Below are 15,386 nucleotides of genomic sequence, written 5' to 3'. Positions count from 1 at the left end.
AGAGGAGCATTCAGTCTTTATCCCTATACCGTGGGAACATCGGGATAAAAAGTAGCCTGTGTTATTCCAGATGTCCAGCTATCTATATACCATCCGTCCGGCCGTTTTAGCGTGAAGGAGTAATAAATATAGTTACACACACACAAACTTTCGCATTTATAATATTTGAGTAGGATGATAGTGTAAATCCGCTTATCTCTACCACACGTAAAGTCTGCGTATGGTATCTGCACAACGTATAAAAATATGGTTTTACAGGCCACAGGGGGATAAGTAATTTGTTTGTTTTATTTCAACGAATTTGGACTCAAATCATCCCAGCCTATATACGTCCCATTGCTGGGCACAGGCCTCCTCTCAGAGCAAGAGGGCTTGGGCCATAGTTCCCAGGCGGGCCCAGTGCGGATTGGGAACTTCACACGCACCATTGAATTGCTTCGCAGGTTTGTGCAGGTTTCCTTACGATGTTTTCCTTCACCGCAAAGCTCGTGGTAAATTTCAAATGTAATTCCGCACATGAATCTCGAAAAACTCAGAGGTGCGAGCCGGGGTTTGAACCCACGACCCTCTGTTTGAGAGGCGATAGGTCAAACCACTAGGCCACCACGGCTTTTTGAAACTACGGAATTTGGACTAAAAATTAAAAAATCAGATCTATAGGAACGTGAAATTCTCCATTCCCAGTTACTCCGATTAGCACTGTCCCTGGCCATTTGAGAGAACTAACCATACCACTATCGAATAAAACGAGCTGTTAACTAAACAACACATTATATATAATAAATTTAAAAAGTCGCAAAATTAGTCTAACTCGCTTCAACTTCGACTGGGGTCTCTGGCATCGCCGTGGTCGGGGGGGTGACGATGGGGGTCGAAGTGACGGCGGGGGCCGACGAAACAGAGGGGGGTCGCACTTCCGCCTCCAGTTTTTGAATCTTCTCAACCGTCTCGATGTCTGAGAGTATCTCCTTAAGGGTAGAGGCCAGGGCTTTGGGGTTGCCACTGCTGTCCAACTGAAAATATAGCAAAGTTTTGGGAGTTCGGGTTAATTCGAACGAGCCAAAGTCGTAGCCACATGTTCCTAACCAGAGTTTGGCCATGACCTATAATACGAAGTGCAAAATTCGAATTTTGCCGCCCCGCTCACGCTTATATTATTTGATACGAGAGCGAGAGGGGTGGTACGAAACGAACTTCGATTTTCAAAATTCGTAGTAGACCCCCTGGGCAATTAAGAATATTTTATGATAGTCTCACCGTGATGACGTGTCCCCCGAACCGTTTGTGGACATTCTTGACCTTATGCGCGGCCTGCCGGACAATCTGCCGCGCCGCGTTGATTTCAGACTCTGGACGTCCTAACTCCGACAGCTTGTTCTGCAGTCTCGTCGCCGCCACCTGTCACAGACAACTCTCTGCTGATCGCTTCTTGTGGGTGCTGTTATACGAAGTGTGCAACTATGTTGTACGAACTTTCGTATAGATGGTACTAAGCAACGAGTTATTAGCTAAGTAAATTAAATGCATTGGGGTGCCGGCGGTATGTATAGGTGATTTCCATCGGCGAGGCGAGACCAGACGAGGCGAGACGAGAATAGAAATTTGTATGCATTCTCGCGCGTCCGCCGCGAGCTGCCGCGGGCCGCTGCGGGCGCCGCCATACAAATTTCAATTCTCGTCACCCCTCGTTTCGTCTCGCCTCGAAGGTGGAAAACCACCTTTAGGGTCTACACTAGCTGGCGCGGGTGCGGGTGTTGGTAAAATCGGTCGCACGCGAGGCTTCCAGTTAGCACGCATTCAGCCACTGCGATTTTTTGAATAAATAAAAGGTGGAAATCATTAAAATCTGAGGTAATGAAATTACAGTTTATAATAATTACAATCAATTTTGCAAATTCATCACTTAGTTATGTATATTTATTTTATACATTTTTCTCCGTATAAGTCGATATTTTTTATTTTTGACATTAAAAACTTTGCTTGTAAACTTTTAAAATGGAGGATTAAAAAAACTGTAAAAAAATCGTACTAGCGCGGTAAAATTAACTGAGCCTTGTATATATCCTTCGAAAGTGAATTTTTCGAGCAAATGTAAGTATTGCAAAAATAACCTACAAAAATAAGGAAAATAGGGAAGCAAAAATCTCTCTGATCAAGTTAAAGCTTATTGCCTGGAATGGACATCTAGTGTAACCAAGGTATAAAAAAGGTTTTAATTGGGGAGGCCTTATTAACCGTTATCGACACAGAAGCGGTTTACCCACCCAGCCATATGTCTTGAAAAATGATCTAGCACAAGCATATTTTAGCCTTGTCCAGGACTTAATCAAGAAACGCTATGGCCATTTGAAGGCCTCTCTTGGTACTGGAAGCCCGGGGCAGGCCGTCCCCTCCGCCCCACTGTATTCCGCCACTTCGTCAGAAATGGATTGATGAGATTGAACCGCATGGAAAGGCGAAAGTAACGTTTTAATCAGCATTCTCATTAATATCTGGCATAAACTTACCTCGTTATCCACCTCTAGTGCCACAACCTTCTCCGGCCACTTGACCTGTCGGTTGAACATGCTGGACATCCGCGGGTTCTTCGGGAAGCCAACAAGGATAAAACCCTTCGCATCCTGCTGCGTTAGCATTGCTTCCTTGATCAGGTCCACTGTCAATTGCTAAAAACAAAAAATATCTTCCTTTAAATTTGTGCAATTTCTTTTTATCTACCTAAGTACTTAATTATTACCATTAACAACGATGAACACCATGTGTTACTGCAGAATATATCATTTAATGTCTACAGTCGATCGCAGAAATAATGTTCATAATAAGATTTATAATGCAAACGAGTCAATCACTTTGACCATTTCATTTTCATGGAACGAACGAACCAGAGGTTCTATTGTGTAACACACTCGGTAACCGGTAACACGAACATTTTCACCGATTCTTTCTATCACACTCTATAACACGATGGTAGAAAGAGATGGTGCAAACGATCACGAACGCTCGCGTGTTAGACAATACGACAGGTCTTAAATACCTCAGGTACATCTTCCTGTGCGCTCATACGATCAGCAATGAGTCGTCCCCTCGCCGTATCCTTCTCAGCTTCAGCTCGCACCAAATCCCCAGGTCTGATCATTGTGTATCCCGTTATGTTGGAGATGGTCTGTGACACCGTCTGGTTTCCAGCTCCTGGCACGCCGTTCACGAAGATGACAGGAAGATGGCGGATTGGTGTCATGTCGTATACCATGTCCTCCTAGAGTAGGGAGAGAAGAGTTTGAGAGATTATAGGATGGAGAACATAATTAAAAGCGTCAAATCTTATGGAAATGTGACTGTTACGACTAGGGTAAACTTTTCAGAAATTCTTTCATATGACTGTTGTAATTCTTTTTCTGTAGAATTCTATCAGGTCATGAAGACAAATAATCTTAACTCCGCTATCAAAGGCCTCGCGCAGTTTTCTCTGGTTGCAATCAAGTTGATTGGATACCTACTAAGTACGTAAATAACTTTAAAAACCATAATCTGTTCTCATTCGACGGGAGTTCATGACACGGGTTACCTCGATGGCCATGGACGAAGAAGGGATTGAGTCGCCAGTCAGCGACATCAAATGTCACTAACAAAGAGAAGAATTATATAACAGAAACAAAGGGGTAGGTTACGGAAACAAACTTACATCTTCAGCTCTTCTCGAAAAGAAGCAACCCATTTTGGCTAAGGGCTATTCACTAGATGGTATATTATTGTTGCAATTGTAAACTAATAATTATTATTAATATTCAGTAAAGTTTGTGAAATAAAATGACATTTCAATTACAAATGACGAGGTTTTGAAATAGGTACGTCTAGATTGTTGACGGTTTTCGAATTACGGCATCCGCCTGTTCAGCGGCCAGTGCCATAGTTCGATTAAAGTTGTATCAAACCTATTTGGTTTTAATTTCCAGTAGGTACATTAGGGTACAGTGCCTACAACATAGGCCTACAACCCCAGTTAAAATGTCACTCGGAACTGGTCAGTTTACTTTGTTTTCCTCAGGATTCAAATGAGAAAAATAATAAATAAATAAATATCATGGGACACTTGACACCAATTGACCTAGTCCCAAACTAAGATCTTTTGTTTCGATTTCCGACTGAAAAAGGTGAATCTGTAGATACATAAGCGAAACCAAATGATTTGATCTTATCAATACTTAAGTACTTACATTCAAAGCTATCAATAACGTATAAAAACCGGTAAAGTGCGAATAATAGAAAATATAGTAAAATAATAGGAAAAATTACAACTTGTTTTGCTTTCGACAACAAGATGCTTATTTATAAGTACTGTGAAAATTTGAAGACTGTAGCTGCATTAACCGTTTAGCCGTAAAATCTTTGTGACTAGAAGATGAACAGACAGACATTTGAGTGAACATCCTGCTTGGAGGGTATCTCGCTATAAGACATAAGAATCGTCCCCTGTAGGGCATCTTGCTATGTGGGCAACTACTCATAAGAAGGTACTTAATTACCTAAAATAAAAAACACATCTGTCAAAAATAGATTCCTCTGCTAACTTAACTACAATAGTCACACACTACAATCAGTTCAAATTTATCTCATACAAATAATCAGGTCAAAACAATCATCACGTCAAGCTATTCAATGCACTCGTCATCAAGTAATCATCATCAGCTGTTTTGTCCTATGGTAGTAAAGTTAACTACAAAGATATCAATTCGGCCAGTTACAAAAATATGGATACACACGACTTTAATGTTAAGCCCATAAAGTCGTGTATACGTATTTTTGTAACTTTGGTTTGATCGATATTTGTAGTTTACTATAAATGAAAATGATACTCCTCGAAATGTATTATATACTTACATTCGTTATTTCTGGTAGAGCTGGCTATCACAGCTAGGCAAGCGTCGCTTTAGTATTTTTTCACAAGTCTGTCTTGAAAAATCTTCCGGCTGAGCATCTAACATAATTTTATTACAAACTAAATGAATCATCTTCTATTTCACATTTTACCAACACTCCTCATCGCATCCTTGATCGCAACAACCAGTGGCAACGTAAAATGCTCCAGTGGATCCCCTCTAATCGTGCCAAAATACCACCTCATGGAAAAATGCCATCGGTCCAAGGTTGGCATTATGGCCAAAGCTAACTATACCTCTTTAACCAGCTGCCAGCGACTTGGCATCGAGAAGAAAGCCTTGGCATTCAATTTTGTGCCTCTTGAAGCTTTAAAAGAGATAGACCGAGAAAGGAAGAAGAATCGTGGGAGAGATAATGGCACGGAACCTTTAGAGCCATTAGCGTATACTTGTGAAGTATTGAAGTGCGCCGAAGTTGATGGTGGATTGTCGCTAGTGAATGATTCGAGATATGACTATTATAGTCTTTATGCTAAACCGTTCCGTAAGTACTACCTGTTTACAGAAAATATTTTGTACCTAAATCTAAGTAAGTGTACGTTTACACAATGATCCGTTTTTACAGATCCATTTTCGCTCGCACTTTTTGTCCGGGTGTGCCTAGAAGTCTGACTAATTCGCATTATGTCAAAAATTAATTTGAAATTTGCTTATGTGCAGTGATACATCTAACTAAATAATTGGCATGGTAATATTATTTCAAAGACCAATTTATGGTTAGACTAGAGTTTACACCAGCGGCTTCGCACGCGTAAGCTATTCGATCTGGTGGTTACTGACAATTGAAATTCCGGGATTTTACAAAATTTACCTGGGAATACCCAAAATTTATATCGTGGTCTTCATTGAGGTTGTGTTAAGAATGAACAACTGTCCAAAATTTCAAGACTCTAAACCCAGCGGTTGAAATTTCGAGATTTCATCCCTATCCCGTGGCAACATCGGGATAAAAAGTATCCTATGTTTTAATTATATAAGGTTATAAACTAACTTTTTGCCAAATTTCATCCAAATCCGTCCAGCCGTTTCACCGTGGAGAAGTAACAACATTCGCATTTATAATATTAGTGGGCTATCCTAGTATTTTTTTACTTTACAACTAAGAAGCGCATCAGGCTAAATTTTACAAACATAGTTTAGTTTAAAATACAAACTGAAACATAGATAGTAAGACCGTTTTTTGATTAAACATCACTGGGAATCGAACCCAGCCCTTTTTTGCTTACATAGATGTCGCTAGCGTCGCTGCAGTGACTAAGTAAGGACACAAGCTGAGATATGAGGTGCATTCGTGTCGGTACCGTTGACCATCAAGCGGTATTAGTTTACCGAGGAATTTGATGGTCTTATTTCTCTGTTTTTTCTGTGCATCTATGTTTCAGTTTGTATTTCAATTTCGGTTTTACGGGATGACCGTAAAAGTAAAAATTTGGAATTGAAATAAAAAATACAAAAAGATTCCAAAAAAACCAATCTTAATAGTTTAGTTTATTTATTCATTCAATACATCATTACTATACATTATAATTTACATAAATTTATTTTTTGTATAAAATAATTTCAGCCCACATAAATGCCACATGCATCCCAGCCACCGGAATGTTCTTCCTCACGCCCCACAAACTGAACTACACGCAGGCGCGAGCCGCTTGCCGCAACATGAGCGGCGTGCTCGCTGACGTGGTGAGCGAAGCGAGGACAGAAGCGCTCGCGCAGCTGCTGACTGGCGCCAGCACTGAGGCTGCGATAGTGGCACTAAGAAGGAGCAATGGGAGCTCGTTCTTTGGAGCTAATGGTAGGCTATTGGTGGCATGAGCTTATAAAAGCGCTCTTGCAGCTGCTGACAGGCGCTAGCGCTGCTGGGCTACTACGAAACTCGAAGTTCGTGTCGTGCGGTCCCTCTGACACTTACGAGTACACTATTTAATACGAGAGCGAGAGGGATCGCACGACACGAACTTCGAGTTTCGTAGTAGCCCTGCTGGGGCTGATGAGCAATCGGAGCTTGTTCCATGGATCTAATGGTAGACTATTGATAGTACCTAACATGTGCAGATCTCGCTGATATGTTGAGCGAAGCCAGGACGGAAGTAGACTGGGGCTGCGTTAGTGGTACTACGGAGGAGCGAATATGACTGACGATCTACTATAGTTTTTAGGGTTCCGTAGCCAAAATGGCAAAAATGGAACCCTTATAGTTTCGCCATGTCTGTCTGTCTGTCTGTCTGTCTGTCTGTCCGTCCGTCCGCGGCTTTGCTGACTAGGGACTACTGAACTGGACTATGAATGCTAGAAAGCTGTAATTTTGCACGAATATATATGTAAGCAATGCCGATAAAATGGTGCTGTGATGCTAAAACGATTTTTCGATTCATTGATTTGTTTGCAAAATATTCAACTTTAAAGTGCAAATTTTCATTAAAATCTAGTGGTGAAAAATTAGAAAAAATCAGGATGGTAGTAAGTATATCAAACTTACAAGGAAAACTATAACGGTTAAGTTTTCTTGAGAATTATTAGTAGCTTAAGAGTAAACAGCAGCCTAAGGTATAAAATATATCTAAACTTGGCATATTCCGTACAAAATACGAAATCCTTAGAAAAATATTACTTAATTTTTTCGTAAGGCTACGGAACCCTATTTCGGGCGTGTCCGACACGCTCTTGGCCGGTTTTTTGTAATCGAAAGCTAGTTTGATGGAGATGATTGGTGATGGTGCTCAGATAAGGTGCTTCATAAAAATTGGTTTAGCCACTGATGTATTAAACTGTTTAATACATCAGTGGGTTTAGCCATTTTTGAAATATTGAAGTTTGAAATGATACTATCGGGGGTTCTCCTTAAGTATTTCTGCGTCCAAATAACCTAGTTACATAATCTCCCAGGTGACTCATTAGACTGCTCGACGTACCGTGCCTGGGCGCCGGGGCACCCGCGGCGCGCCCGCCTTAAGTTCGACTGCGTCCTGGTCACCGGACAGAAGACTTGGCGCTCCACGCCGTGCAACCAACGCTATCCGGCGCTATGCGAGTTGAACCCAGGAGGACCGTACAAACGAGGCTCTATTTTTGCATCGTTAAAGCCGATAAACAGTAAGGATCTTTGCTGACTCAGCGGACACAGCTAGCTCGTCAAAAATTAACTACTTACGCTCTTGTGTTTTAATGAGCCGTTTTTTATTTAGTTAATTCTCACCGCTTAATCACGGCTGATTTATTTTCACTGACAAAGTTAATAACGACGTGTTAGTTATATTTATTTTTTAATTCTATAATTAATAGGGAAATTGTAAGATTAATTATTTATTCGCATTATTTTTCAGATACGGAAGCAGAAGCACCAAATCAAGATTAATAGGGCGCTAGTTTAACGCTAGTACTTAATTAAAATTAAGAATAAGCTTGTCTAGAATTCCAGATAGTAATTTTGTATCGACAACAACCATTTTTATTCAATTCACGTACTTGGTTGAACTTTTTGATCGCCACTTGAGGTCACCACACCGCCCGCACACATTTTTGCGTATTTTAATGAAAGACAAAGCAAAAATAAAACGTATTCCATAATTAAACGCAAATTGTTTAAAGATCTGTCATTTTGACAGGAAGTTTTGAATGTTGCAAAGTAGGTATAAAAAATCCAAAAAATTATGATTTGTGAAATCACAGCAATCCGTTAAAAACACAGACATGCACATGATCACAATCGACATTCATGAAGTGAATTATGATTACCAAATCCTGTGGTCAGTATTTTGCATAATATTTCTATAGATAAAATATTTTCGCTCAAGTGAAAGGAGGAGCGTCTCCAGCATGGCTACTCCGAAACTCGAAACTCGAAGTTCGTGTCATGCGGTCCCTCTGACATACTATTTAATACGAGAGCGAGAGGGACCACACGACACGAACTTCGAGTTTCGAGTTTCGGAGTAGCCCTGCAGCCTTAGGGTAAAGCAAGTAATGCAAACGCTCTGGGCAAGTAAAGCAACCGCTCTATGCACCAGATAGTAATCATCAGCATCAACATTTGAGTAAGAATCTTTGCTAGAGATGTTCCTTCGAAAATAGTGAGGGAATTTTAATTTATTTACAACGGCAACATTGAAGGCAACTCGCCTGACGTACGGCTGACATACTTACAGCCACAGCAAGAGTAGTATAATATACGGGAAAAGAGAGCCCTCTCTCGTCTCATTCATGCAGACCGTTTTGAAGCGCCGTCTGCATTTCGTAACTAGTACCATTGATGTATATATCCATCCATACGTATAGCTATTAATAGTCACAGGTATTCTTTTACTTTACTGGATTTGCTTCCCAGCTCAAACCACATAAAACTAAAAACAGGGTTGCAAAGAGAAGTGAGACCGCTTGAATTCAGTCTTCTTAAGTTTAAACCAGCCTCAATTTTCCGTTTGCAGCACTGTCTTTACTTTTTATGTGGTCTGAGCACTTGAGTTTCGATTGTAACGTAGCCATCTTGTTCCTTGTTGAGCGCGAATAGACGCCTGGCTTGACATAGAGGGTTGCTACACAAAAAATATTTGTAACGACTGAGCGGATACAATTATGTGACTTTTATATTAGAAATTACAATACGATTGTCAATTTCGAAAATAAAGTTAATTTTTGCGGTAATTATCAACGACAAAATATTTTTAATAAATAAAATTTTGTGATCTCAAGCTTTCAGTGACATCTATCTGAAACAAACGACAACAATCTGTTTAATTTTAGGTTAGATAAAGGAGATGGCGGCGCTATCGAATTGAATTAGTACGGTATAGGCGACTGTCCCCCCCTGGCCACAGCTGTCACATTTGTTTACCAGTTTACCATACCATTGTTTATCAATCAATCTGATTTCCCGTAATTAATTAGACACGCTATTATTTTTCGATTACTGCTGCTTTCTCAAATACTATAGCCGTCCGCAGACATCGGCCACGTAAGCTTGGTGTTTCGTTCACCATGGGCCAAGGAAAGAGTCAATTTACAGTGGAAGAACTTCAGGACTATGAGGTAAAGATTGCTTTATGTCCATGAATCATACTTTCGTGAGTTAAAAGGTCTTTAACCTTAGCGATTCGGTAGTGTTTTAATGAATTTACTGCTTTGTAGTAATTTAAATGATATTTTATTTCGCATTTCAGGACTTGACCTACTTTACAAAGAAAGAAGTATTGTAGTAAGTATACTAAATATTATTGTTATACGTTGAATAAAACTTCCCTGTTAGTATCTCAAAGACTGTAACATTATGTTTTAAATAAAAACTAAACAACAACACAACTTCAGAACTATCAACGAATCAAGAGTGAATCTTTTAGTTAAAATTTATGTACCTATATCTAGTGTGTGTGTGTGTGTGTTTGTTATTCTTTCATTCTAAAATGGACGTCGTCTCCCGGCGTCGTCATCGTCTCTCGTCTGACGGTGTCACCAGACATATAATTCGTTTTTTAACATTACAAAAAGGGTAAACAATCTTGACGAGTCTTTGAAAAGCGTTTTAAAAAAAACAGTAACTATTACTTAAGATACTAAAAGCATGTAAATGATTACATGTCCTTGCTAATTGTTACATATTTGCTGTATTTTTCAAGTGTTTTTGCATAAAGAGACACATCAAGATCGCTTACCTTCTTATAAAAAAAAAAACCAAGTATAGTTCATCATACAACTAAACATACATAATTCCCTGAATCTCATAACATTTCCAAATTTTAAATTCAACTGCCAATCTTAATTACATAAGCAAAGAAGCAATTAAAGCCTTGTAAGCCTTGTGTTGTGTTTGGTGTTGTTGTTGTTGTTTTGTATTGTTGTCTTTTTGGTGTCCTGTTGTGTCACCACATATTTTAGTTTTAGTGTTTTTGTCTTATTACTGTGCGATGGTGGTACTGGAGGAACCAAATCAATCTTTCTTTCTTTCTTTATCTGTTGACCGTCAGCCAGCAAATAAATACATATACATATTCCCAAAACTAACTTGCAACAATACTTTTACAGTGCCCATATGAGATTCAAAGCCCTAGCGCCAGAGAAGGTGGGCCATAACAAAAACGCCAAGCTACCGATGGCCAAGATCCTCCAGTACCCTGAGCTGAGAGTGAACCCGTTCCGTGACCGCATCTGCAAAGTCTTCAGCTCAAGTAACGATGGGGATTGTACGTTTGAAGACTTCCTGGATATGATGTCTGTTTTTAGTGACAATGCACCAAAGGCTGTGAAGGCAGAGCATGCATTTAGAATTTTTGGTAAGGAACATTTTTTTTACATACCATCAGGGCGCTGTGACCCAATGTGGATCTTTGCTTTCAACACCAGATTACGCCATGCTTTACGATTTTGAGCTAGCTCTGGCCAGCCTTTCACCCTGAGATTCAAAAGGTCTTTCAGGACTTCGTCCCTCCAGCAGTACCGCGTATGACCAACCAGTCTACAACCACTTAGTTGTTCGAAGTGGATATCTCATTAACTATCCCCCTCCCCTCTGTATTATCTGTCTTGATTATTTTCAAGATCTTTCTTACATTACGTCTAAGTACGTAAGAGGTGACACTCTTTCCCGGCCGGATAATACCGACATGGAAATACCCACCCTGATTTTCGTATACACGCCCATAGAAGCTCGTGTCAGTTTCTATGGGCGTGTACACAAAAACAGGATCGGTATTTCCATGTCAGTATTATCCGGGCCAGGAAAGAGTGTCACCGTACATATGCATAGTAAGGATTCCTTTTCTAACTTACAGATGGAACTTACAGGGAGAGCATAATATATGTAGTGTGATGTATATAACTGAGTGAGGCTCCACATGAGGCTGACATAGTCACATTTGGTGTACTAAAGCCTCGTTAAAATATTAGATTATGAAAAAAAAACTTACAGATTTCGACGGAGACGACATGATCGGCGTGTCGGATCTGCGCGAGGTGATAGAGCGGCTCTGTGGGCCAGATCTGACCCTCAACGACTCCGAGCTGCAGCAGCTGGTGCAGAACGTTCTGGAAGAAGCCGACCTGGACGACGACGGAGCCTTGAGCTTCGCTGAGTTTGAGCATATTATTGACAAGAGCTCTGATTTCTGCCAGTGAGTATGTTGAATCATTACTTGGTAGGTGAGGTCTAAGATATCTTTACACTTTACTACCTTGTCGCTGTCACTTCATGTCTGAACTTTTGTATAAAATTGTTAGATGGTATACAGTGACAGGGTACTAAAGTGTATAGATTTTTTTTTTATTCAACTGGATGGCAAACGAGCAAGTGGGTCTCCTGATGGTAAGAGATCACCACCGCCCATAGACACCTGCAACACCAGGGGGATTGCAGATGCGTTGCCAACCTAGAGGCCTAAGATGGGATACCTCAAGTGCCAGTAATTTCACCGGCTAGCACTGCTGCTTTACGGCAGGATTAGTGAGCAAGATGGTGGTAGCAATCCGGGCGGACCTTGCACAAGGTCCTACCACCTGCTAAGATTTCGACTGTATTAAGGCCTCCGCTAACTCACGCGGGTGCACGGCGCGGGTGCCTAGTTCTATAGTTTCAATGGTGCAGAGACCCGCCACACGCAGCGCTTCTTTTAGCAGATGACAATGAGGGCTATCGCGTATGAATTCGCCACTAGAGGCGCTAGTGTAGCGTGAGGTCTCCGAAATGTCAAATCTCATAGTTTTTGGGTGAGCTACGCGGTTTATTTATAATTAGAATAATTTTGTGAATATTTTGCAATATCTGAAATTAATTATAGCAAATATGCGTTCCGGGGCAATGAATGTCTGTGTTTTGAGACAGTTTTGTCTTTCGGAAACCTTTGTCCTCCCTTTTTCCGAACAAAACGGGGACTATGCAACACTGTGGCATGCTCGATATTTTTATGGTACGGTTTAAGGTGTATTAAATATGATTTAATCTAAACATTGTCACGCAACAGTGCGCCATCTAGTGAGTAAGAAAACGATAGCCCTCATTGACATGAGACAAGTACGCCGCGCCAAGCCAAGCCGTGCAGCCCCGCCAGTTAGCGGCGGGTCTTAGGGGCTGTGTCACCATCCATTGATTAGTGTTAACTGACGGTTAAATGTAATGCCGTCACTATTTGTTTTGTTCGAATAGACGGAGACGGCATCACATTTAACCGTCAGTTAACACTAATCAATGGTTGGTAAAATAGCCCCTTAGTGTTAACCACTATATACTACAAGTTGGTGGAGGTGTAGAGTGATTATGTGTGCAATCAATTAACTTTTGGAATATTAAGGGCGTGTTTCACCACTAGTCGACTAACATTAAGTGTCAGATAAAAGTAATGCAGTCTTTGTTTATTCGGACAAAACAAACAGAGACGGCATCACTGATATCCGTTACTTAAAGTTAGTCGAGAAGTGGTGAAACAGGCCCTAATTCTTACAGAATTTGGCCATAAGTTTGCCAGTTTGACCACTTTTAGTATTTTCTAGAATTTTCGAAAGAGAAACTTAGTAGAATAGGTTCATTTTTTAGAGTTCCGTAAACAAAAATACAACGGAACCCTTATAGTTTCGTCCTGGCTGGCCGTCCGTCCATATGTCATACATAGGCATTTTACTCAGGAACTGCAAGATGTATATTCATGAAATTTGGAGTAGTCATAGCCGCGCAGTTATGATAACCTCTGCTTAGTTTAGTTTAGGTGTCAAATAACAAAAATAAATATATTTAGGGGACACTCCATATTATGTACCTGGGTGATACTCTTTCCCGGCCCGGATAACACCGACATGGAAATACCGGCCCTGTTTTCTGTGTACACGCCCATAGAAACTGACAGGAGCTTCTATGGGCGTGTACACGAAAAACAGGGTCGGTATTATCCGGGCCGGGAAAGAGTGTCACCCATGTATAACGTGATCAGACGTCCTGCCCTTTTTTTGATTACGAGTCCCGGTGTCCCCAAAATAAAGTCCCGTTTTCAAAAATCGCGCGAAAATTCAGTTCTAAAGGTGAACATAAAAAAAACGTGCCAAGAGTTTCATTCTTACTTAAAAGCATCAGTCCAGCTGTGTTAAAGCAAATTTGTTCCTCTGCCTCTGATAAATATAACTAAACATTTTGATTTTTTTTTTTATTTGTAATATAATAACAGTTAACTTTTTCAAAATAAATGACCTTTAAAAGTGTTTTTTTCTCATTGACTACCTGTTAATTGACCTGAATAAACTAATGTCCCGTTCTGAATCAAAAAATAAATGTCACGTTACCCATGTACCTAACAAAAACTATTTTTTTTTTTACAATGAAGTGTGTAGGTATGTAAAGCGCACGCACCCGTCCTAGCAAGCCAGCGGGTAGCAGATTACCCCACAGGTTTTCTCTGACGCTTAATAAAAAATGCTGTCACTGACAGTTGTGACGTCATCATCATCATCATCATCTCAGCCTATATATGTCCCACTGTTGGGCACAGGCCTCCTCTCAGAACAAGAGGGCTTGGGTCATAGTTCCCACGCGGGCCCAGTGCGGATTGGGAACTTCACACGCACCATTGAATTGCTTCGCAGGTTGTGCAGGTTTCCTCACGATGTTTTCCTTCACCGCAAAGCTCGTGGTAAACTTCAAATGTAATTCCGCACATGAAAAACTCAGAAGTGCGAGCCGGGGTTTGAACCCACGACCCTCTGCTTTAGAGGCGATAGGTCAAACCACTAGGCCACCACGGCTTCTAGGCCACCACGGCTTCTCGTTGTGATGTAGGTGTACCTAAATTAATTATGTTTAATTTTACATTAAATTTTATGTTTTCAGGACATTCAGAATACGGTTGTAACCTGACTCCAATATGAAATCTCATTCGTCTTCATTCAACTACCAACATTTCCTTAGTATTACAATAATGATGAACTAATTAGTCTCAAAATATATTTAAGTTTAATTTAACTGACATAGCTCTAAGGATTTTTGGGTAATATTGTCTTCCTCTTATATTTTGTGTTGTGCAATGATAATGACATTGTGAATCTCATTTTACTTTTACCTGTATCATTGTTATTCTAGTTATGTAAGCAATGTTTTTTTTTATATCTGCAATTATATTAGTGACAATCTTGTATGCCAAAAAGTATTGAATTATAATCAATGATCGAATTCAACCTTTTATTTGCCACAGCACTAATTTTGACTGTATAGATGAATTGCCCAATACCTATTATTTTTCCCTGCTATTTTTCTTCCCATTCGTTTTTTTTTCCTTTACTGATCTGTGCATACAAGAGATAAATTTTCGACATGAACGATTATTATTAACTTATAATTATTAGGTAATGTTTTAAATTCCACAAGCTAAATATAGGTAGTCATTCACGATGGCGCGTGCCGTGATTCTTATTACAATGTCATTAATGTCTAATTTTGACAACAGCGGCGTCTTTAGCCCATGTAGCGCCCGTGTGCAATTATTA

At 40.2% G+C, this 15,386-nt stretch overlaps 3 protein-coding genes across 4 annotated transcripts; 2 read left to right on the top strand and 1 right to left on the bottom strand.

The window, feature by feature from the left end:
* Positions 1–754: 754 nt before the first annotated feature.
* Positions 755–3,975, bottom strand: LOC141426172 (adenylate kinase isoenzyme 1-like). Of its 2 annotated transcripts, none has more exons than XM_074085030.1 (5): positions 3,683–3,975; positions 3,035–3,256; positions 2,508–2,666; positions 1,258–1,398; positions 755–1,013 (listed from the first exon to the last, which is right to left on the bottom strand). In XM_074085030.1, the coding sequence occupies exons 1-5, from the start codon at positions 3,713–3,715 to the stop codon at positions 807–809; spliced, it is 762 nt and encodes a 253-aa protein (XP_073941131.1). In that variant the 5' UTR covers positions 3,716–3,975; the 3' UTR covers positions 755–806. The 2 variants fall into 2 exon arrangements, with proteins under 2 accessions (XP_073941131.1, XP_073941130.1); XM_074085029.1 differs by lacking the exon at positions 3,683–3,975 and adding an exon at positions 3,566–3,600.
* Positions 3,976–5,000: 1,025 nt separating this feature from the next.
* On the top strand, positions 5,001–8,641 carry LOC141445708 (uncharacterized). The gene is made up of 4 exons (XM_074111598.1): positions 5,001–5,421; positions 6,502–6,732; positions 7,824–8,030; positions 8,261–8,641. The coding sequence occupies exons 1-4, from the start codon at positions 5,001–5,003 to the stop codon at positions 8,290–8,292; spliced, it is 891 nt and encodes a 296-aa protein (XP_073967699.1). The 3' UTR covers positions 8,293–8,641.
* A 1,109-nt stretch (positions 8,642–9,750) lies between these two features.
* On the top strand, positions 9,751–15,072 carry LOC141426387 (calcium and integrin-binding protein 1-like). The gene is made up of 5 exons (XM_074085255.1): positions 9,751–9,962; positions 10,094–10,128; positions 10,953–11,200; positions 11,836–12,037; positions 14,734–15,072. Exons 1-5 carry the CDS (start codon positions 9,912–9,914, stop codon positions 14,753–14,755), a joined length of 558 nt encoding a protein of 185 aa, XP_073941356.1. The 5' UTR covers positions 9,751–9,911; the 3' UTR covers positions 14,756–15,072.
* The last annotated feature ends 314 nt before the right edge of the window (positions 15,073–15,386 follow it).

This window comes from Choristoneura fumiferana, chromosome 3 (genome assembly GCF_025370935.1).
Source record: "Choristoneura fumiferana chromosome 3, NRCan_CFum_1, whole genome shotgun sequence".
Classification (NCBI taxonomy): domain Eukaryota; kingdom Metazoa; phylum Arthropoda; class Insecta; order Lepidoptera; family Tortricidae; genus Choristoneura; species Choristoneura fumiferana.
The sequence above is the reverse complement of the archived record's forward strand: the minus strand, read 5'-3'. Positions and strand labels throughout refer to the sequence as shown.